At 48.1% G+C, this 22369-nt stretch overlaps 2 protein-coding genes across 17 annotated transcripts in view; one reads left to right on the top strand and one right to left on the bottom strand.

Annotated features, from left to right (window-relative positions):
- Nucleotides 1–1444: 1444 nt before the first annotated feature.
- DNAAF8 (dynein axonemal assembly factor 8) lies at nucleotides 1445–16094 on the bottom strand. Of its 4 annotated transcripts, none has more exons than XM_037029834.1 (9): nucleotides 15768–16094; nucleotides 13858–14037; nucleotides 12092–12223; nucleotides 10128–10631; nucleotides 6141–6261; nucleotides 4401–4530; nucleotides 3321–3452; nucleotides 2747–2851; nucleotides 1445–1891 (listed from the first exon to the last, which is right to left on the bottom strand). In XM_037029834.1, the coding sequence occupies exons 2-9, from the start codon at nucleotides 13984–13986 to the stop codon at nucleotides 1726–1728; spliced, it is 1419 nt and encodes a 472-aa protein (XP_036885729.1). In that variant the 5' UTR covers nucleotides 13987–14037; nucleotides 15768–16094; the 3' UTR covers nucleotides 1445–1725. The 4 variants fall into 4 exon arrangements, with proteins under 4 accessions (XP_036885729.1, XP_036885730.1, XP_036885731.1 ...); XM_037029835.1 differs by having other exon boundaries at nucleotides 2747–2845; XM_037029836.1 differs by lacking the exon at nucleotides 2747–2851.
- A 57-nt stretch (nucleotides 16095–16151) lies between these two features.
- The window catches only part of ANKS3 (ankyrin repeat and sterile alpha motif domain containing 3), a 32179-nt gene continuing 25961 nt past the window's right edge, over nucleotides 16152–22369 (top strand). For 4 of the 13 annotated variants that reach the window (XM_037029819.1, XM_037029820.1, XM_037029815.1 and 1 more), the window contains exons 1-5: nucleotides 16152–16337; nucleotides 16942–17012; nucleotides 18629–18845; nucleotides 21088–21286; nucleotides 21485–21606. In XM_037029819.1, the coding sequence (XP_036885714.1) occupies nucleotides 18676–18845; nucleotides 21088–21286; nucleotides 21485–21606 (491 nt within the window). In that variant the 5' untranslated portion in view covers nucleotides 16152–16337; nucleotides 16942–17012; nucleotides 18629–18675. Of the gene's footprint in view, nucleotides 16338–16941; nucleotides 17013–18609; nucleotides 18846–21087; nucleotides 21287–21484; nucleotides 21607–22369 lie in introns of those variants that run through there. The other 9 variants (XM_037029825.1, XM_037029826.1, XM_037029818.1 and 6 more) reach the window with 6 other exon arrangements.

The raw sequence follows: 22369 nt of genomic DNA, 5'->3' as shown, positions 1-22369 counted from the left end.
CTAAGGCCTCCAGAACTTTAAGCACTGCCTCCAGGTGGTGGAACAGGCTTCCAACCCAGGTGTGAACTCCCACCCCCCACCCCCACCCCTGCTTGCTTTGACAGAGTTAACTCTCTGTTAACTTTGATTAAACTTGGAACAAAGTTTACTTTCTATCACTGTGAAACATAAGTGAACTTGCTGGCATTGAAAGGGGAAAAATGGTGTTTGCTCTTGACAGCTAGGCTGGCAGCACCGATGGAGGTGCGCAACATTCAGGCTGCCCTGTCCTCCCCACATGTGTCCCAGAACTGAGGGTGGGGGGACTCCCCATGTGGGGCAGGGCCTAGGGGTGTTCTCTGCAGGAAGGCCTCCCCTGGGCCTCCTAGGGCCTTGTGGAAGTCCCTCTTGCATGTGGCTTCTAATGAAAACATCCTTCATGGTTGTGAGTAGGGGGCTGGTGGTGGGACCCCCATGGCCAAATCAAGTAGAGTCTAGTTCTGATCTTGACTGCCTGTGGCTGGCTGAGGCTGGGCAGAGCCTGTCTTGCCTGGTGCAGAGCTAAATGGGAAGAAACCCTTGCCCGCCCTCAGCAGATGGCAGCCAACAATGACCCCAGCTGCACGCTGGAGCCCAAATGCCAAGGACCGGGCTGGACTGCCTGAGTCGACAGCCTGGGAAAATTGCAGATGATTTTACTGCTCTTCCCATGGGGCAGGCAGGGCGGGGTGAGGCTGAGACTGAGAAGCGGAGTCTCGGAAACAAGTTGAGGAGGGAACAAAGGTGCCATATTTCAGGGCTTCAGCCTGTTGGGCAGCAGGGCTGAGAGGAGCAGTTGTGAAAGAACCATAAAAATGAGGGTGGAGGTAGGGGACGATGCTTGCAAAGTAACAGGGTGACAGAGACAGGAGTGCCTGCCGTGGGCCCTAGCTCTTGCTGGCTATTCCCAAGGATACCTTGTGAAACCAGGACAGTTCAGGTGTTAGAACATTCAGTGTTCTCTTCGCATTTAAAGACTGACTCCACCAATTCCACAAAGGCACTTTTCAGAACATTTATGTGCCTTTGTGGCTTGGGTAAAGAAAAAACAGATGTCAAATTTCAATCAAAAGTTCACTTGGTTTATATGTAGTGTGTTAATTTAAGCACACAAAATAGTAAGTATCTAGGGACCCAGAAAATCAGGCTAAATTCTCTTTTAAGATCTTTCCCACCTTGAAATTCTCCAAATACTTTTACTTAAATTTTGTAGTTTTTAAAAAGACCTTGTATGATGGCAATAACAGATGCACATTAAAGGGAAAATGCAAAAAATGGTCAAAGGTTAATAGGCTCACAGTTCCATGACAGAACAAAAGCATCGTCTCCACAGGCTTTCCTTTGAGGCCCTTTCGGAGGACTGGGGTCACGAGTTGTCATCATGCCACATGTACAATTTTGTGCTGGTATCTTTTTGTTCTAAATGCATGAAAACATTCTGACCAAATTCTAACAGACAGCCAGGTGACAGCTGCAAAAGCACCTGCTAATGGAAACGGGAGGGAAAAGGGACCATCGGGCCTGGGCATGTTGACAGTCAAACCATCTCGCTAATCTCTTATGCCCAGTCCCGGAGTCATCTGCAGCTGGCCCAGAGGACCTCTGGGAAGCACCAGGACCTCTCTGGCTGTCCCTAGCCCAAGGGGGTCCCCCAAGGCTCCGGGACTTCCTCCTGAAGGTCTGGCCGGGCATTCTGCCTTGTGCAGCTCACAGTGTTATATGTTGCTTCTTCCCAGTCCTAGATCCAGCTTTTTCTTCAGGGGCCTGAGCCTTCTGGCTGGTAGGACGCTTGCTGGCAGACAACTGGGGCTGAGCCATCCCCTTCCGAAAGGCCCTGAGCTGCTGGAGAAGCTGACTCTTCCCAGTGCAGTCCCTGTAACACAAGAGAAGCAACGTCAGTCAATGGCAAGTGGAGGCCAAATCTCCCAGCGCTTTGCCACTGAAACAGGGCACACATGAAAGCCAGAGTGCTTCCAGAAGCATTTTCCCCAGTTGTCCAGATGTACTCAAATAACGATGGCAGGCTCCCACCCTCGCTGACTCACAACGCATGTCAACATGTGAAAGCATTTTGGGGATAAAACCTGTGTGACCTTTCTCAGCCCCAATTTTTCTTCCCTCTTTTTTTCCTATAATGCCAGATCATGTACCACAGTAAGGGAAAAGTTGCAATAGACTCTGACATTCTTGAAAGGTGGGGCCTGCAAGGTTTTCAATTCCCAAAATGACAGACACTGCCACAGCATATGATTGTTAACTTGCCCCTGACCACATCGGGGTCCCCCACAGAGGAGACCTGGGCATCCTCTGAGTTTGACATTTCACATCCTGATCCACCCAAGCCTTTCATTTCTGGCTAACCACCATTACTTTACTCCATCCCTACTGCGCTTTCTCTTCACTGCCATTGCCATCACCAACTGGGAGCAAAATCAATCAGGAGAGGCATTTTTCAGAAAGAAAATATATTAATCCCTTCGCAAAAGTGGGCTAAGGTGTCCTTGGTGACATATAGGGACAACAGTCAGGCTGAGACAATGCTGGGCCCCGGGGGGGGCTCCTCAGACTACTCTCCCCACCTCTCAGATCCACTCCCTACCCTCACAGGCAGGCCCTTTGGGGGCAACACACAGAGCTGAAAGCACAAACACTAAATGTGCCAGACCAAGGGCTTGTGCAGAGAGCACACAGGGAGCAGCCCCAGGCAGCAGGAGCCCGTGGTGGTTACCGTAGCCCTGCTGGGCCCTGCCGGTCTCTCCGAGCAGCGGTCTCCTCTTCCCCTGCCTCCTCGCTGTCAGAGGAGCTGGAACTGGAGCTGGGACTGGGACTGGGGCAGAGGAAACGAGAGTTCACTGGACATGCCCCAGTCCACCCCAGCCAGGCTGGGCTCCCACCAGGGACTTGGAATGCCCAGGCCTCCCTGGTGACCCAAGGCAGGAGGGTGGGCAGGCCAGCCAAACCCCAGCCAGTTCAAACCAAAGGGCCCCTGTGCTTCCTGCCAGGTGGAGAGAAGCACTCCAGGCCAACGTACATGACCTAGACTGTTTGCTTACACCTCTGCCCAAGAAAGATCGCCACCTGTCTCAGCTTCCTCCCTCTCTGCTGGGAGAGTCTGCTGATGGGACCAAGTGGGACTGCTGGCCAGGCTCGGTACGGCTAAGAGCACTTGTCAACTGAGCGGTGTTCCCAGGACTTGCCCATGGCCAAGTCTCCCCATCTGCTGAAGTCCCTGTCCCTCTTTAGGCCAACGTGGCATGTGCAAAGCAATGGGTTTGCTGCAGGGCAGTCATCACTCCCCATACCTTTCCAATGGCCCCTGGTCTGACGGCTCAGTGGGCCTCAGGTCAATGAAGACGGTGGGAGGCTCTGCTGGGCTCCTTAGCTGACGACGCTGACTCAGCCCCGCCTGGAAGCCTGGCTGCGTCAAAGCACACCTGAGGTGGGAAGAGCAGGAGTGCAGGCTGAGTCACTTCTCAGAGACTACGCGTGACCTGTGCTGGGCTCGTGGATGCCACTGACTGAGCACCCACTGTGTGGGGGGCACTGAGGGGGGCCTACTGATGAATTTGCTCTTTTACTCTTCAGAACCCTTAAGATTTCGGGCCAGTGCCATCCAACAGAACTTTCCATGATAATTAAATTATTCTCTATCTGCACTTCCTATCACAATAGCTACTTGCCACAATTTACATTTAGGATAACTAAAATTAAATACAATAAAATGAAAAATTCAGTTCCTCAGTTGCACTGGCCGTATTTCAAGGGTTCAATAACCATGTGTGGTTGGTGGCTATGAACGAACAATGCAGGTCTACACATTTGTGTTGGACACTTCGGGTTACCAGACACAGAAGCCACTCCAACTAACTGAAGCGAAAAGGGTACTGTTGGCTCTCAGATTCCTAAAAAGCGTGGAACCACCATGGTGTGGGAAGGGATGCAGCTGGGCCCTGTGCCCACCTCTGCCCCAGCCCCTGCTGCCCCCTCCACCTTCAGAGTTTCTCACCACAGATGGCCTTCCTCCACCCTCCCACAATTCCCAGGGAAAGGCTGTGATGGGCCTGCCTGGGGTGGCCCAATTAACAGTGGCCATAAGACCAGGGCCATGTGCCCTGGGATGGTGAAGAGAGGGTTCCCATGAGTGGGGGAAAGAGCAGGTGTTTTGGGGCTTGAGTACCAGCTCTGTCACATATGACCTGGGTAAGTCAACCTCTCTGAGTCTCAGTTCTCCCATCTATGAAATGGAGATAATAATAGTACCTACCTGATCGGATTTTTGAGATGAAATGAGAAATATACATCAAGTGCTCCACCCACAATAGGCTGCAAGGACAGGGGCCAGTTCTAGAGAGGACAAGTTCATGGCTGGAAAGAAGTCCCACCTGCTTATGGCCTCCAGCTGCTCAGTGTCCTCAAGCATGTCAGCAGGCATCTTCCAGGCTCTGGACTCGGTGGCACACAGGAGTGTGAGCTGTTCCATGAGCCTGTCCTGGGCGCTGGGCTCAGCATGACCTGAAGGAAAAGCAAGGGAGGCTGCCTCGTGGGGACCTGGTCACTGACTTAGTCATCTGACCCTCACGTGAATGAACCTCCAGCTTGTGCAGGAGTAAGTGAGGGGACCAGGAGGCCCTGCTTTACTCCTTTGCTCCCCTACCACTGCTCACCAGGGCTTGGGAAGTAGTATCCTTGGGAGCAGGGAGTTGCATTTGAGCCCCTAATAGGGGTGACTTTAAAAAAATGATTAGAGAGAGAGAGGAGAGAAAAAAACATCAATTTGTTGTTTCATTTCTTTATGCATTCACTGGTTATTCTTGTGTGTGCCCTGACCTGGGATTGAACCCACAACCTTGGTATATCCAGATAATGCTCCAACCACTGAACTACCTGGCTGGGGCAGGGGTGACTTCTTCTTAACACTTTATCCCACTTCCTCATTCCCTAGTCCCACTTGTCAAAGGGGAACCATAATTAACATTTCTTCGTGTTCACTTTTTAAAAAATAGCAATGGGATCATCTTCTGTAGATTTTTGTCACTGTTTCTTTCTGAGTTAGCGTATACAGATCCCCCCAGTGAGCTTGCAGTATTCTGTGCTTTAACTGATTTAACTAGATTCCTATTGAATACTGATACCAAATATGGGTCACTTTCCTTTTTTTTTTTAAGATTTTATTCATTTATCTTTAGAGGGAAAGGGAAGGAGAGGAGGAGAGAAATATCAATGTATGGTTGCCTCTCGTGGGTCCCCTGCTGGGAACTGGCCTGCAACCCAGGCATGTGCCCCGACTGGGAATCGAACCGCTATCGTGTGGCTCGCAGGCCCTTGCTTAATCCACTGAGCTACACCAGCCAGAGCCACTTTCCATTTTTCACAATTGTAAACACTGCAGCATATATGAACATCCTTGAATATATATATTTATCTGCCTGGGTGAGCACATATTAGGATAAACTTTAGAAGTGGAATAGCTTGATCAAAGGCCTATATGCCTTTAAAATAGAAAACAGATTCTGCCACGTTGCCCTCCAAAAAGGGTTACAAATTACAGCTCCCACCCTCACTCCACCTCAGGCCCTGGGCAGGTAGCTCAGTTGATTAGAGCATCATCTCGACACATCAATGTTGTGGGCTCAATCCCCAGTCAGGGCACAAACAAGACTCAACTAATGGCCCAGGCTGGTGTGGCTCAGTGGATTGAGTGCTGGCCTGAGAACCTAAAGGTCACTGATTCTATTCCTAGTCAGGGCACATGCCTGGGTTGTGGCCCAGGTTCCCAGGTGGGGGCATGCAAGAGGCAACAGATCGATGCATCTCTCGCACATTGATGTTTCTCTCCCTCTCTTTCTCCCTCCCTTCCCCTAATTCTAAAGGTAAATAAATAAAATATTTTTAAAATTTTTTTTAAAAAGCTCAACCAACAAATGCATCAATAAATGGAACGACAAATTGATGTTTCACTCTCTCTAAAATCAACTAAAAAATAAACTACAGTGAGGGCTGAGCAACAGAGAGGACATGGTGGGCTGCAGGGCTGTGACCAGCCCGCAGACCAATTTTATTGAGAGGCCCTGGAAGGAGCTGCTTGTGGGGATGAACTTGGACCCTGGTGTTTAGGGTCAGACCTGTCCTGCTCTGGAGGTGAGCAGCTGCCCACCACACGGTTTCAGGTGCGAGATCTCCCTGGTCATCTTCTCGTCCAGCCAGGCTCTGAAGGATGTGATCCAAATCTGACTCTTCAAGTTGCTGAAATGATGAAAGTGGTGACTGTGAGGCTGTTGTGAGATGTTCGGGGGCAGGAATCATGGTTTGGAGGCATGCCCACATTTGCAGATTGGGCTTGCTCATCCACCCTGTCAGGGCTGCAGAATGAACCACCTGGGGTCTGCACCACTTTCCTGTGCCTTTTTGCGCAATATGTACTTCTGTTCCTGGCACAAAGAAATATTTTGACCTGGAGGAAACCCAGTGCCTTTTTATTTTCATTTTTTTAATCTTCACCAAAGAAGACTTCCACCAAGATGGAGGCATAGGTGGAAACACTGTGCCTTGTCCCACAACCAAGTTTGAATACAACAAAGGTTTGGAGAAACAAAGACACAGCCAAAGGACAGAAAATTGAATTATATGGAAGTCCAACTACATCTAACTGTTCAACGGGGACGGTAAGAGGGGCAGAGCCAGCAGCGAGCAGGGTCGGGCAGGACAGATCCCCTGACCTAGGCACGCAGGCAGCCCAGAACCAGTCAGGGTGCGGGGCAGACTGACCATGGTCGCACATTCTCGCACAGTGAGACGGACCACGCAGGCCCCAGGGGGCAAGGGCTGACGGCGGCGGCACACTCGCGTGCAGTGGGACAAAACGCATGGGCCCGGTGACGGTGGCAGCTGCGGCACCTGTGGCTGCAGCAGCGGGAGGCGGCAGATGGGACGCCATTGTTCCTCTTTGACCCCGTCTCCACATACAGTATCACAACCCAGCGACTGAGTTGCCCTGCTCTGGTGAACACCTAGGGCTCCGATCCTGCGACATAACAGGCATAAACAGCCCAAAAGGTGGCTCAAGAAGAACTCAAAGTCCCAGAGCCAATAACTCTCAGAGACCGAGAAATTGCCAGCCTCTCAGATGCACAATTCAAGACACTGTTTATCAGGATGCTCACAGAACTGGTGGATTATAGTCACAAATTAGAGGAACATATGAAGGCTAAACTAATTGAAATGAAGGGAGATGTCCAGGAAACCAATAGCGATGGAAAGGAAACTGGGACTCAAATCAATGGAATGGACCAGAAGGAAGAACAAAACATCCAACCAGAAAGGAATGAAGAAATGAGAATTCAAAAAAATGAGGAGAGGCTTAGGAACCTCCAGGACATCTTTAAACGTTCCAACATCCGGATTATAGGGGTACCAGAAGGGGGAAAGAAACAGCCACGAGTGGAAAATGTATTTGAACAAATAATAAAGGAGAACTTCCCCAGTCTGGCAAAGGAAATAGACTTCCAGGAAATCCAGGAAGCTCAGAGAGTGCCAAAGAAGTTGGACCCAAGAAGGAACACACCAAGGCACATCATAATTACATTAGCCAAGACTAAAATGAAGGAGAGAATCCTAGAAGCAGCAAGAGATAAGGGGACAGTCACCTACAAAGGAGTACCCATCAGACTGTCAGTGGATTTCTCAAAAGAGACCTTCCAGGCAAGAAGGGGCTGGAAAGAAGTATTCCAAGTCATGAAATCCAAAGACCTACATCCAAGACTGCTCTATCCAGCAAAACTTTCATTTAGAATGGAAGAACAGATAAAGTGCTTCTCAGATAAGGTCAAGTTCAAGGAGTTCATCATCTCCAAGCCCTTATTATATGAAATGCTAAAGGGACTTATATAAGAAAAAGAAGATGAAAAATATTGACAGTGAAAGGACAGCAAACTCACAGTTATTAACAACCACACCTAAAACAAAAGCAAACCAAGAGGACAGCAAGATCAGGAGTGGAACCATAGAAATGAAGAACACATGGAGGGTTAGCAACAGGGGAGTGGGAGGAGGAGAAGGGGGAAGAAGGCACAGAAAATAGCATAGACAGTAGGTAGAAAATAGATAGGGGGGAGGGCAAGAATAGTGGGGGAAATATAAAATCTAAAGAACTTGAGACACATGGTTATAAACTAAGGGGAGGAGAATGGTGGGGGAGGGAGTGTATGGGTGGAGAGGAATGAAGTGGGGGGAATAGAACAACTGTAATGGTATAATCAATAAAATATATTAAAAACATATTTGAAGAACAAAAGCTGTGAAACTATCTTATGTAAGTTCTACAAATAAAATTCTCAAATTAAAAAAAATTTAAGCATGTATTTCACTTACTGATTGATTGATTTTTAGAGAAAGGGGAAGGGAAGGAGAAAGAGAGGGAGAGAAACACCAATGTGGTTGCCTCATGAGCACCCCCTACTGGGGACCTGGCCTGCAACCCAGCATATGTCTTGATTGGGAATTGAACTGGCAACCCTCTAGTTCACAGGCCAGCGTTCGATCCACTGAGCCACAGCAGCCAGGGCAAAATTCTCAATTTTTTATTCCACTAGATATTACATGGCATGAAAAAACAGATTAATAATCAAGGCTACCATGTATGATTGTGCAGGTCATATATATATATACTGTTCAAAACTGGGGGCTACTCTTTATACCATAGTCCACAAAATGTGAACACCTTCTGCGCTCTGCTACATCTCACAGAAGTTCAAATCCATTAAAATAAATAAATAAATAAAATAAATAAAATGTTGAGATGGTAAAAAGTTTTGCTCTATTAAGATTGCTCTAGGCAGGTGCTGAAAACTGGAAGACTTGAAAAAGAATGCTATGGGGGCAGAGTAGGTGTGATGAGAGGGAAGGAAATTCATCAGGAGATAATGTTTCTTATATATGACCTTGCAGCCCCTTGCAGCCCTATAGGTCAGTGAATATGAAGGTGTTTAGGAGCAAACAGAAAGAATGGAATTAATGAGAATGAAATTGGTGAAAATTACCTCCATGAACACCTTGATACCAGTTTTCTCTAAATTGTTAAGAAAATCATCCAAAATTGGTAAATAAGGCAAAAAAGAGAATTGCATGACCTTTCAATGTCATATTCAAGCTTTTCTAAGCTCATCTTCCTAGAGGCAGGTTGGTTTGCACAATTGATCAGGGCCCACCTGTTTTACAACTTTGGAAAATGGAGAAGGTGCAATGGTTTTCTTCTGTCTAGTAAAGAAGATTCTACCCTCATATGTCTCAATTCTGTTGCCCTGTAAGATGTTGACAAATTTTGCACTAAAAGTAGCTATTCTATCTCGGCATTCATTTCTTTTTCCCCAGTGTTTTACAAAATCCTAGTTTCTCATAATCTTGATGAACTGGTTTTGTCACCCTGCTGGTTCCCTCATTCACAAGCTAAATCCACCATTAACAGGTGTTCACTATTTATATGAGAACTAAAGCTTTAACATTTTGAGAATTATGCTCTGACAGAGTCTGTTCTCTATCTTTTATATGCAGTTGTGTGTCTTTATAAACATGCTTGGGATTGCACTTTTTTTTTAAGAAGGCTGGAGTCTCCAAACTCTTCCTTGCTCTTGTTGACTATCTGAGGATGGACAGTCTGTCTGTCAGGACTGCACACCCCTAGGCAGGTATCACAGGCTGCCTGCCAGTGGAGAGGGGACCATGAGCTTAAAGTCACTGCTGTGGAGTAAATGTTGGTGACCCTACCAGCTTCACATGTTGGAATCCTAACCCACAATGTTACAGGGTTTGGAGGTGGTGCCCATGGGAAGTGATCAGGTCACGAGGGGATGGCCTCCATGAATGGAACTTGTGTTCTCATAAAAGGCCCCACAGAGTCCCCAACCCCTTTCACCAAGTAAGACAAGGTGAGAAGAGGGAAGGCTTCACACCAGACACAGAATGTGCCAATGTCTTGATCTTGGGATTTTATTATAGCAACACCCATAGATTAAAACAGGTGCAGTGGGCCAGCCCTCAAGTTGGCCTGCGAAGGAGCATCTAAGGACCACTACAGGGCACGCCCTGAGGACACACAGGGCAAGAGAGCTGCCTACCTGAAGGGAGAGCACTGGTGGGCCTTCTTGGGGCCCCTGAGGTGGCGTTTCTGGTCTTGGACCTGCCACTGCAGCTTCACAGGGAGTCTCCTTCACTTGACTGTGGTCATTGCAGGCAGGGCCCTGGGCACCCCAGGTGACTTTATGAAGTAGGTCTCTCTCAATCATCTTCCTTCTCTCCCTTCGGAGGGCTCTTTGGGTTCCACAGTCTGAGCCCTCCCGAACCCAGGAGGCAGCATTTGGGTCCATCCTCAGGTCTCCTTCTGGGAGACAGGGAGTGGCTTCTCCCTGTGGCCCCCAGGGGGGACTCAGGGATCCTTTGTTGTTGAAGGACATGCCCCCAAGGTCACCTTCCTGCCACGTGGGGGTCTTCTCAGGCATCCTAAGAAAAGAGCTGCTCTCACCACTGCTCTCCACGGGCTGGCCAGGGTCCCTTCCTTCCGTTGTCCTTGCATTCCATTCACCCCTGGGCTCTGGTGAGAATTCCATAGGCACTGCAAATAGCTATTGAGAAAAAAAGTGTCCTTGGTTGGCAGCCTCAAAAACATACTTTAGGAGGAATTTTTCTTACTGTGGTAAAATATAACAAATTTTGTCATGTTAGCATTTGTAAATATATAGTTCCGTGGCATTAAGTACATTCATAATATTGTGCAAACATCACCACTGTCTGTTTCCTAAGCTCTTCCATCTCCCAAACAGAAACTCTGTACCTCCCCTCATGCAGCCCCTGGTAAACTTTAATCCATTTCCTGTCTCTAAGAACTTGCCTATTCTAGCTATCATGGAAGTAGAACACACCCCACTTGTCCTTTTGTGACCTTTTACTTAGTTCAGTGTTTCCAAGTACTTCACATTAGAGCACATGTCAGGACTTTGTTGCTTCTTGTGGATTAAATAATATTCTACTATATGGCTAGACCACATTTCATCTACCTATTTTGTTTGTTGATAGACACGTGGGTTGCTTTCGCCTTTGGCCACCATGAATGGGCCGCACAGCTATTCAGGGATGGACAAGATGAAACCCAGGCCTTTTGACTCCACAGCAAGCCTGCAGTTCCACCCCCATGAGTTGGTACAGACTTTCCCACCTCAGATTTAAGAAACAAAATCTTCTAGAATGGCTGAGGTAATTATAGAAATGAAGAAAACAAAATAAAGTCACATAGACATCATTCCACCTGAATTAACCAGGGGTCTTGGCAGCCCCGGGCATTTCTCCTGTTTGGGGTTCTTTCAGACACACTTTTAGGCATTGTTGAGTGAGTGATGACTTCTGTCATGGTGATGGGGAGGGGACATGCCCTGGCTCTGTAAGATGACCCCCTGTCAGTGCTCACACTGAGAACTGAGTATAGCTGGGGGTCAAGAGGAATGACAGGGACAAAATGAGACAGAAAATGAGTCCCCACCCCTGGTCCTAAGTGTGCTAGGCTCCTGGAAGAGTACTATGCACAAGGTGGGTAGATATTTGGTGTCTGAATTTCTTGGGCTATACCCGGGAAAAGGCCTCGGTATGCAGAGAGGCTGGACGAGGGGTTTTAATCCGCATTGCTGTTAAATCCAGTGAGAGCCATGGACACCCACTCTCACACTCCATTCTGCCGGCAGGGTCCCAGCATACTGGATCCCTGGAGCCTGCATTCCACAGACCTCAGGAGGAGCTCTGTCAGCCGGAGGCACCCAGGCCCCGNAAATGAGACAGAAAACGAGTCCCCACCCCTGGTCCTAAGTGTGCTAGGCTCCTGGAAGAGTACTATGCACAAGGCGGGTAGATATTTGGTGTCTGAATTTCTTGGGCTGTACCCGGGAAAAGGCCTCGGTATGCAGAGAGGCTGGACGAGGGGTTTTAATCCGCATTGCTGTTAAATCCAGTGAGAGCCATGGACACCCACTCTCACACTCCATTCTGCCAGCAGGGTCCCAGCATACTGGATCCCTGGAGCCTGCATTCCACAGACCTCAGGAGGAGCTCTGTCAGCCGGAGGCACCCAGGCCCCGTCAGGTTCTTCAGCTAGCTCCTCCGACAAGTCTGGAATCAGGGTGGTTTGATTTCGCTGGAAGATGAACAGCTCCTCCTCTTCACAGTCTGACTGTGGAGAGACAAGAGACCTTAGGGATTACGTAGTAGTGGGCAGAGCCAGAAGGGCCTGGAGCCCCACCTGACCTTGCCCTACCCTGCTGCTGGGGAACACAGATCAGTTCTCTTCCAAAGGATCTTCTCTTGCCCTGTGCTGGTTCCTGGGGCTGATTTAGAAAAGTGGGCTCAGCAGCACCACCTCGTGGAGGTGAGACCCAGTGCTCCTCATACTACATGAACCTGTATCCTTAAGACTGCATACATAAGTGTTCAGTTAATGCCTGGCACCGAATGAATTGGACACCAAAGTGGTAGCTGAAAGAGTAGAGTCCAACCTCCCCTCTCCCCCAATGACATCAGCCTTGGTTTGTCGCCTCTAATACAGGGGTGGGGGCACTTATAGTTGCCAGCCCACCTCAACAGGTGTATTCTGAAGATGAGAGCAAATGAGACTGAAGATGTAAAAAGACACTGAGGTTGCATTATTTACTCCCTATTGCCTCACTGTGCACTGGAGGATCCCTGAGGTCTAAGCTGTGTCACATTCATCTTTGCAGGTGCCACAGGTAAGACCCAAACCTGATTTTAACAGGTTCCTTCTAAAACCTTGGCCCTGTCTCTAAATGCCCAGCTCCAACCTGTGGAGACACCCTGTTGACATCCACTGCTGAAGAGCTACCTGGTGCATTGCCCACTTTGCTGTGTATAGGGTCGCTGTTATGTCTTACATATATGCACACACCTAATTTCCACTACATGGAGAAGTTGATATAGCTTATATAAGCCTAAATTCAAAGTCTCTTTTGTCACCCAACATTCTCTTGGTCGGCAGATACTATTGTAGAAACACAATTACCATCGTGGTGAAGTAGGGCCCACCACAGTGTATATTGTTACAAAGTACTCCTGGTCCTTGAAGAGGCTGAGTGGGCTCCTTAAATGTTTGCTGACAAACTGCGTGTGATCAATAAGAAAATTACTATGTATTATATATTCACCATATGCCAAGCACTGTGCTCCATGTAGATTATTTAATTGTTACAACAATTTACAATGTGGAGCCTTAGTCCGTAACTCTTATAGCAAACTGGGGTGTTTGCCAGGATGAGAAAAATGCTAGCATGTGGTGATTTTGTGAACTCTGTTGAGCACACACTCTGCACCAGACACTTTATACACAGATTCCCAAGTTTGTACCAGTGATAACTATCTGCATTTTGCAGCAAAGAAACTGAGGTTGACCCAGGTGTAGAAACTGCCCGCAGATTACACGGTAAATTAGCAACTGAGTGAAGACGAGGATCGAGGTCTGCTTGGTGCTGAAGCCCCTGTCCTTCCTCCTCTGCTGAGGTGCTGTTCTCGACTCTCTGTTGGACCAGGACTCGGCTAGGACCACCACTGACAGTGGCTACCATTTCAGTGCATTGTGATAAGCCCTTGGAGGAATCCTCCAGTTGTGGTTTGGGGTCACTGCTATGGGCTGGGAGGGTGCCGAGCACCAATAAATGTATTCAGAGAACAAAAACAGAGACAACGAATGCAGAGCTGATAAGCTCCACAGCTGTCCTTGCATCAGCATCACATTTGTCACAGGACAGGAAGAGCAGTCAGGGCCCAGGACGGCATGGGAACAAGGTGATTGCTTACCGAAGAGGAATCCGAGTCCAGAGACGGAAGCTGCTCCCTGGCAGCCTCAAGAATGGCCTCCCAGGGCCCCATCTGGGAGGCCCAAGGAGAGGGCAGTGAGGGCCCCACATCTTTGTCTTGGGATGCCATGAGGTCCTGGGTTCAAGGGAAGCTTCTCAGTGTACCATCATCCAAGGAACCCTGGGGAGAATGTGGGGTGAGGTGACAGGATCCAGGGACAAAGGGTAAAGAGCTGGAGGGGAGGGGGGCTGCCTTTTCACAGCATCTACTACTATACTAGGGGTGAAAATGAACTCACAGACCTTCCATCCCATTTCCCGTCTGGTTCTGCAGGTTCCTGTTACTGAGTGCCAGGCACTGTGCCCTGAGTTGTGTGAGTGTGTGTGCAGTGCAGTATGGAGCCTGCAGATATAGGTATATGATGTATGTAATGATATTGTATGATATAGAGATATGTATTAATACATAATATATGTACATAGGTATGATATATAGAATGATACATGTATATGTGTATGGATACACATAAACTATATCTCTCATATAACACAGACACTACTATCTACATTTTATAAGCTTAGAGAAATTATATTGTTAGTAAATGGCACAGATAGAATTTGTACCAAAATTAGAGAGGATTTGAAGCCCCGCTATCTTTTACTGCTCCCTTACAAAGGAATAAGAGCAGCGATTTTCAACCTTTTTCACCTCATGGCACATATAAACTAATTATTAAAATTCTGCAGCATACCAAAAAACACATTTTTTTACTGATTTGACAAAAATAGGTATAATTTTCATTCATTCACAAGGGACCACTATTGTTGTGTTGGCTGTTGCCTTTTTTAAAAATTTGACAGTCTAAAGGAAAAGAGGTCAGTGCCTTTAACTATAGTCAGGTATTGCATGTTTTAAAAATTCTTGTGGCACATTCATTGAAAATCACTGGACTAGAGACATTTTGGAGTCCCCAGTTTTTTGTTTTGAGTCACCACTCAAATTAACCCCTTATACCTGGATGCCCCCCTTTTGTATCCCACAGTCTAAAAGATAAAGGCCCTTCCCCTTAAGGGTCGAGGAGACTTTAGGAAAGTGGGATGATGGTCCTTAAGAGCCAGTGCCTGGAGTTTCCTTGCAGCCTGAGAGGTAGCCGGGCCTATTAAATGGGAAGAGAACACTACTGTTTCAGCCCTAGCTGGCTATATCATCCTGGCTCTGGGCTCCCATTAGTGCAGCAGCAGGAGCGTGAGCGGGGACTGGAACTTGATGCGCCCAGAACTGAGAACTGGAGGGTGTCGACACAGCTGGTAGATACACCACGAGGTGTTCTCTACAGGGGAGATCTGAGGGCAACAGAATCTCGTAGGTGAAGGGGGCTACCAGAGATTCAGGTAATTTCTTCAGGTGGACAAGGCAATTCAGGGAATGGGAAAGGTACTACGCGTTGCGGGAGGAACACATACAGTGTCTCACTGAAAACTGCTGAACACGTTTGGGGGAGGAAGGTGTCAGTTGCTAGTCTTTGGACAAAAACAAACCAGATCGTGCAGGGTCCTGAATGCCAAGCTGAGGAGCTTGGCTTATTCAGCAGAGGAGGGTTAATCCAAAACCTTTACGAACCGGTAGCTCCAGTCTCTTCCAAATTCCAACTCATAAAGCAGGTCTGTTTCTCGGCTGCTGCCCGTTAGTCCCGCCCAAAGTCCCGCCCCTGCCCTCCCGGCAAGGCGGGGGTAGTTGTTATGACAACTAGACGCCAACGACCTACCGGGTCAGGCTTTTAAAAGCTAAAGTTCGGAAACCGCAAAAACCCAGCATCTGTCCTCTCATAAACCCCCAGCCTCCCCTTCCCCACGACCCGTCCAATTCTCGACATTTATCTCTGCAGCTGCGGCAGGCCCGAGGCCCCTCACCTCAGGTCTCCTCCTCCTGACATGGCTATAAACAGTCTCCAGCACGTCCCACCGGTCTCGTTCGCCCCCTTGGGCCGCGGCGCAACCACTGACACTTTCACCACCGTCGGAAGCTCCCCTCAGCAGAGTTTTACTTGACTGTACTGCCCACCGCTCCCCGCAACATCTCCCCACTGCCTCTTTCGCGGCTCGGAGCTTCTTCCCTCTCTTGCAATAGGATTGGTTCCTATGGTCAGTGAAGGGATGGGATAAGCGACCTCCCCCTGCTCATTGGCTGCAGCGGGTGTCATACAGAGAGCCAGGCCCGCAGACAGGAAGGTCCGGGTTTTGGACTAACGTCCGGAGCTGCCCCGCGGACTCGCGAGTGTCCCGGCGTGCCCCGCGCTTTCGCAACCACTTCCGGGGCGGGAGCAGGTCTGCGGAGTCTGGTCACGGCGGCAGCCGGCGTGGAGGGGTCTCAGACGGGCGCGGAGGACGGCGGGCCCCGCCGAAGGAGCGCGGCAGCGAGCGGACGCAGCTTTGGCGGCGGCAGCGGGCCGAAGGCGGCCCAGGGCCGGAAGTCCAGCCTAGGTAGGGTCCACGGCGGTCCGGCCCTGCCTGGTGCCGGCACCTGCTGTCCACCTGCGCAGCGGCGTACCCCAGCCCAGCGGCTTGTTCGCCGTATGAGTTTATGACTCGTAGCTCCTGCTTCTGCAGTTATGGAGCGGGCATAATAAAGCCGCGTTCCTCGTAGGGTTACTGGAAGGAGGCGCCAAGGGACGTCAGTGCTGAAGGTGCTCGGATTCTTCTCTAGGGACCTCAGGATTTGAGAACGAAGTTGGGGTACCTCGGCCTCGGCGAGGGCCCCGGAGCCAGCGTGAGGAGGGAGTGCCTTGGGGCTTTTACAGCTATCTCTTCCCTGTGGGCGTGATAATCCACCACCAACGTCATCTTTTTTTTTTAAGTTAACATTTTGCTTGTTTTTAAAGTAATGGATACTTAGTGTTTTACAAAATGTGCAGAACCAAAATGTAGAGTGAAAAAAGGTCTCATTCCTAGTACTACTTCCTGGAGATAAGTTCTGGAAGTGATATGCAAAAGACATCGTATAGCGAATACCCCATCATTGTAGAGTGTCTAGCATGAGGCAGGGTGAAAGGAAGTAGTAATAACTTTATGGTCTCTTCACATCCAGATTCTTTCTTCCTAAGCTTGAGCAGAGTCTGATTCTGGTTGTCACTGCGCACTCTTCAGAGTGTCAAACACGTGAGCATGCAATAAGAGGAGACACAACAGGGGCTCCACCGGAGAGGAGGTATTTGCAGTGGAAGAGACATACCCACAGAACGCTTGAGGGGTGTATTGAAAATAGCTCTGAACTGACACAGCTTATTTGACTTCTAAATCCAGGCTCTGTGTGTCAGGACTGCTCAGGTTGAGGGTGCCCACCTGTGAAATGAGAGTTCTTGAACTCAGGGCCTGCCAGGGTGAAAGATGGTGAATCTAAGAGGTAGGGCTTTGCTCTGAATTTGGTTGCCTGTAGGCCCCATCACATGTACACATGGTCTTGCAAAGGTCCTCCACTTTTTGTCCTCCAACTTGGCAGCTTGTTTGTTGTTTGGCCATCTTGGCTGTCATCTGGAGCTTCAAAAGATTCTTTAATAGAGACTGAGGTCCTATGAACTGCTTTGGTATTTTGGGCATCTATGAACTGCTTTGGTACCTTTGGGCCATCTGAACTGGATGTGGCCTTCCTTTGTTTTCTCTTTCTTGCTCTTTTCTACATTTGCTTCTTTGTCCTTTCCCACCCAGAATAGAACAGGAGACAGATGTCACTCCTGGACTTGAGAGTTCCACTAGGAAGCTAATGACTTGGCCTTCATTTGGGTAGGATTCCCAGAATATAGGGCTCTCATAATCTTAGACTTTTCTTCCAGGTGTTGTCCTATCTCCCACTTTCAAGGGATACATAGGTACATTCCTAGTTACTTAATATTTGCTAAACACCAATCACATCCTAGTTTGTGTGGTAGAGGCTCTCAATTTTTTTTCAAAATTTATTTGTTTAAAAGTTACAAACAGTAAATGAGTTTTGATAAATGCATAGAGTCACATATCCACCAGTTAAGATGCAGAACAGGTCCATCACCCCCAAATTCCCTCTTGCTTTCCCTTTGTGCCTTATATCCCACACCTCTGGTACTACTGATCTGTCACTCCAACCCTTTGGTTTTATCTTTCCAAGAAAGTCATATAAATGGAATCATACAGTAAGTAGCCTTTGGGTCTGGCTTTTAGCCCAGTGTGTTTGAAATTGTTTCCATTGTTGTGATATCAACTGTTGTTCTTTCTGCTTATTGCCAGGAGCACCCCATCCTCTGGATGTGCCACTATTTACCCATTCTTCCGTATGTCTTTTTTTTTCTATGTGTCTTTAACAGCAGCCCTTTGAGATACTATGTATCCATTAGACCGTGAGAAACTGGGGATGGGAGATGCTAAGTAGTAGAGCTAAGATACAACTTCAAGTCTAGGGTTCTTTCCCACCACACCCAAGAAATGATTTTGTTCACTATCCCAATCAGAATTTCTTTATTGACCATCCAAGAAGTTGTCTAATTTCTTGAGTTCCTGGCAAACACCCTTTCTAGAATGTGGGGCCTGTGGATTAATGAAGAAAAATACACACCGCAGTTTATGACTCACCTGCTCTTCTTTTTCTGCCTCATGACAGACTCACAAAATCATACAGTATGTAATGAGAGGAAGTTTTCTAAGTCAGTCCCAGGAAGGAATCGACTGCATTGGGTAGCAGACTACTAAGAGACTGACATAGCTGCCTACTGTGGGTAGGAATATGACTGTCTTGTTTCATTCCCTAGAACCACCAGGAAGGAAAGACCTAACCCCTGGGCCTCCCTCCACAGCAATGTCGGAGCTCAGCGATGAAGCCAGTGAGCCAGAACTCCTGACTCGCAGCTTGTCCATGTGGCATGGGCTGGGTGCTCAGGTCAGCTGGGAGGAGCTGGCTGTCCCCTTGGATCTCCACACAGCAGCTTCCATCGGCCAGTATGAAGTAGTGAAGGAATGTGTGCAGCGGTAAGAAATCTTGCCTAGTTAGTGGCTTCAGTTCCCACATGGAGATACTAGTAAGTTAGCCAGACCTTATAGACATTTAATACATATGGCCTAGATTAATCTGCTTCTGTTAGCCAGTTGTCAGTAATGATTTGTGTTGGACTCTAGTAAGGAAGGCAGTTTTTATTCCCAGGAAGAAAAATCTAGTTTAAATTTTCTTCATAGGCTTAGCCAGAAACATTTTTGGCTTACTTTAACCAGAGTAATTTTATTGTTTTCACTCATTGCAGAAATGCTCAAATAAAAACAAAGATAGAGCCCTGGCTGGTGTAGCTCAGTGGATTGAGCAAGGGCCTGCGAGCCACACAATCGCGGTTCGATTCCCAGTCGGGGCACATGCCTGGGTTGCAGGCCACTTCCCAGCAGGGGATTCACGAGAGGCAACCATACATTGATGTTTCTCTCCTTCTCTCCTTAGATAAATAAAAATCTTTTAAAAAAACAACAAAAAAACAAAGATAGAAAATGATGCCCTGTGACCTTTTCCCAAGGGATTCATTTTAATCCCTTGTGCCCTTCTCTCCCCTCCAGCTTCTGCCATAGAGGAGGAGGCAGCAAGGTTTATCTGTTCCTTTGGAGGATTGCCATCTGAACTAACTGCCATACCGTTTTTACTAATGTGATACGTATATTAAGTCCAGATACAGCATCTGTGGCCATTGGCTATTTGTTGTTTGTAGTACAGTGTGATGTGTAATTTTTGGAAAAGAATCTGTCTCCTTGCTTCTGCCTCCTTATGTCCACCACACTTTGTGCTCACATTCCTATTTTTCATCAATAACCCAGAAAAATGATCTATGTCCATACTGACATGTGCCTTTTCCAGTTCCTGAGGTGCCTAAGCTGAGCCTCATTGAAGCCTCAGATCTCCAGTTCCCAAGTCAGAGCCATCACTTATAAAAACCCGGCCACTTGAGTGCAAGTGCGTTGTGGTGAGGGATAACCCTTTGTACTCCCGCACCAGGTGGCCTTGCAGTTGTGTAGCTGAGTACTCAGGCAGCACATCCTATCACAGGGTCACTATGACCCCAGTTATAACTCTGCTCCTTTAGTATTCTTGGGCTTTTCAGACTCGGGCTGTGCTGGTAAAATGCACAGTGTGGAACAGCCCCACAGGGGAGAAGAGGAAAGTGTTGGTGTTTTGATTGGGATTGTGATGCTGGCTGAGCCCAAGGCCTGTTCGCAGTAAAACAGACCAAGGACCCAAGGAGTTGGAGGCAACAGAATGGGGGATTGGGCTGATGGGAGGTGTAAGAGCCTCAGATATGTTTTGCCAAGGGTCAGGTCCTTCCCTCTCCATGTGGAATTGAGTGCTCTGTCAAATGAAGGTCATGTGGTGAGGACAAATTGGTCTTCACCTGGCTCTCCAGCCAGCAGTTGTTACTGCGTCCCTGGCATCAGAACATTTCAGAAAGGCTATGTGGGCATCCCAGAGTTAATAGAAGATGCTGGCGAATTGTATGGTTTAATATGTGCAGACCTATGAGAGGCACAAACTGTGTGGATTGATTGGCAGTTGTTAGCTCCACTGGAGGCAAGGACTGTGGACGAGGAAAGGCAGTGGGGCATGAACTGCACAGGATGTTTCTGGAAGTGGATGTTATTTCCATACCCTAACCACAACCTCTGGGTTGGGAAGCCCACATCTTTTTCCCGTGGGAAATGTTTTCTAGGGTTCTAATTAAAAGTAGAAAGATGGGATTATTTTGTTGTGGATTTTCTAAGAATGTTTTTTTATTTGTTTAAAAATTGATTTTGGAGAGGGTGGCAAGGGGGAGAGAGAAATTTGTTCCATTTATTTATGCATTCATTGGTTGATTCTTGTATGCGCATGACTCTGGATTGAACCCACAGCCTTGGTGTATTGGGACAATGCTCTATCTAAGCTACCCAGCCAGGGCTCGAAGAGTGTTTCTGTAGGGTGAGGTGACAAAGGAGAAATCAGTTGCAATGGGACTCCATTGTCTCTTCTCCTGCCAGCACTGGACTGGCAGACTGGTCTGTTGGTGGAAGGTAGTCAGGCTCCAGGTCAGGATTTTTTGACCTTGGCACTACTGACAATCTGGGCCAGGTCATTCTTTGTGGTAGGGGCTGTTCTGTGCGCTGTAGGATGTGTAGCAGCACCCCTGGTCTCAACTCTGGCTCTGGTAAACCCCACATGTGAGATGGCTGAGTGTGTCTAGCATATCTTGCGTTTGTTTAGGAGAGAGTTAGATTTGAATAAGAAGAATGGTGGTGGCTGGACCCCGCTGATGTATGCCTCCTACATTGGACACGATACCATCGTGCACCTGCTGCTCGAGGCGGGGGTGAGTGTGAATGTGCCGACCCCAGAAGGGCAGACTCCACTGATGCTGGCTTCCAGCTGTGGCAACGAGAGCATCGCCTACTTTCTCCTCCAGGTGAGCTACGAGGGGCCTCAGGCCCAGAAATCTGAGGGGCTCCTGGCTGCTCTGGCAGAGATGTGAACCCCTGTAGGCCATGGTGTGCGTGTGCATGTGCGTGTAATCACTTTGATTCTTTCAGCATGATGGCCCAGAGGGCGCCTATCCCACGCAGAGGAGACAAGGCTGTAATGAGCATTCTGTGTTCTCTCGAAGCAAGGTGCTGAGCTAGAAATGAAGGACATTCAAGGTTGGACCGCGCTCTTCCACTGCACCAGCGCGGGACATCAGCAGATGGTCAAGTTCCTTTTGGACAGTGGGGCAAATGCCAACGTGAGGTGATTATCAGGTCTTAAGTGGCCATAGGAGTGGGTGTGGTCATGTGTAACTCTAAGGAGGGCAACCGTAGAGGCAGCTATAGGCCAGAATCAGGGTAGCCCCCCATCTATATCAGGAGTTCAGACAAAGGGACAGAAGAGACAGTTGCACCCAGGTGCAAGAGGCCTCGGAATAATCCTGGCTTTTTTATACACCCATCACATGACACTGGATGCAGCACTTCAAGCTCCCTGAGCCTCGGTTTCTTTATCTGAAAACTGAGGGTAGCAATGTTTATGTCATAGAGTTGTTAGAAGAATTACATGTTTTTTCATAAGCCAGGGGCCTAACATAATGAATGGTAGTTAATTGACATACATTAAATACTAATTCCTTTCTCCCTTTGGCCTTATTTGGTGAGGTGATGTTTTGAGATAGTCATGAGTTTTATAAGCTGGACGGGTTATCGTCTAAAGAATATGATGATGATAATACTCTCAACACAGCATCCAACTGGCACTGTCCACAGCCCTGATTGATGTCATGTGTTGTGTTCAAACAGCTTAGGAGTGGTGAAGATATCCAGTGTCTTTAGGACAAAAGACTAGAGCTACAGTAGAAACTAGAAGGGTTCATAAGTCTGATGTGTTGGTAAGAACTTACCTCTCCCCATTAATTCTTGCAAGAGGGAGACCTCTGCACTTAGGGGTGATGGGTGACTTTACATCAGCTTGGTTTTGTCTATATCAGGGAAGCATCTCCTTGGTATAATTTTTCTCATGC

The sequence above is a fragment of the Sturnira hondurensis genome, unplaced genomic scaffold (genome assembly GCF_014824575.4).
Source record: "Sturnira hondurensis isolate 20B ecotype Veracruz unplaced genomic scaffold, ASM1482457v3 Scaffold0020579, whole genome shotgun sequence".
NCBI classification, from domain to species: Eukaryota; Metazoa; Chordata; class Mammalia; order Chiroptera; family Phyllostomidae; genus Sturnira; species Sturnira hondurensis.
Note: the sequence above shows the minus strand (reverse complement) of the source record. Positions and strands in the feature narration are given on the sequence as shown.

Coding starts and splice junctions, on each gene's coding strand:
- DNAAF8 (XM_037029834.1), bottom strand. CDS start 13,986: ATGGCATCCCAAGACAAAGATGTGGGGCCCTCACTGCCCTCTCCTTGG. Junction 12,224..13,857: donor TGGACTCGGATTCCTCTTCG/GTAAGCAATCAC, acceptor GTCTCTCCACAG/TCAGACTGTGAAGAGGAGGA. Junction 2,852..3,320: donor GACCAGGGGCCATTGGAAAG/GTATGGGGAGTG, acceptor TCGTTTCCTCTG/CCCCAGTCCCAGTCCCAGCT.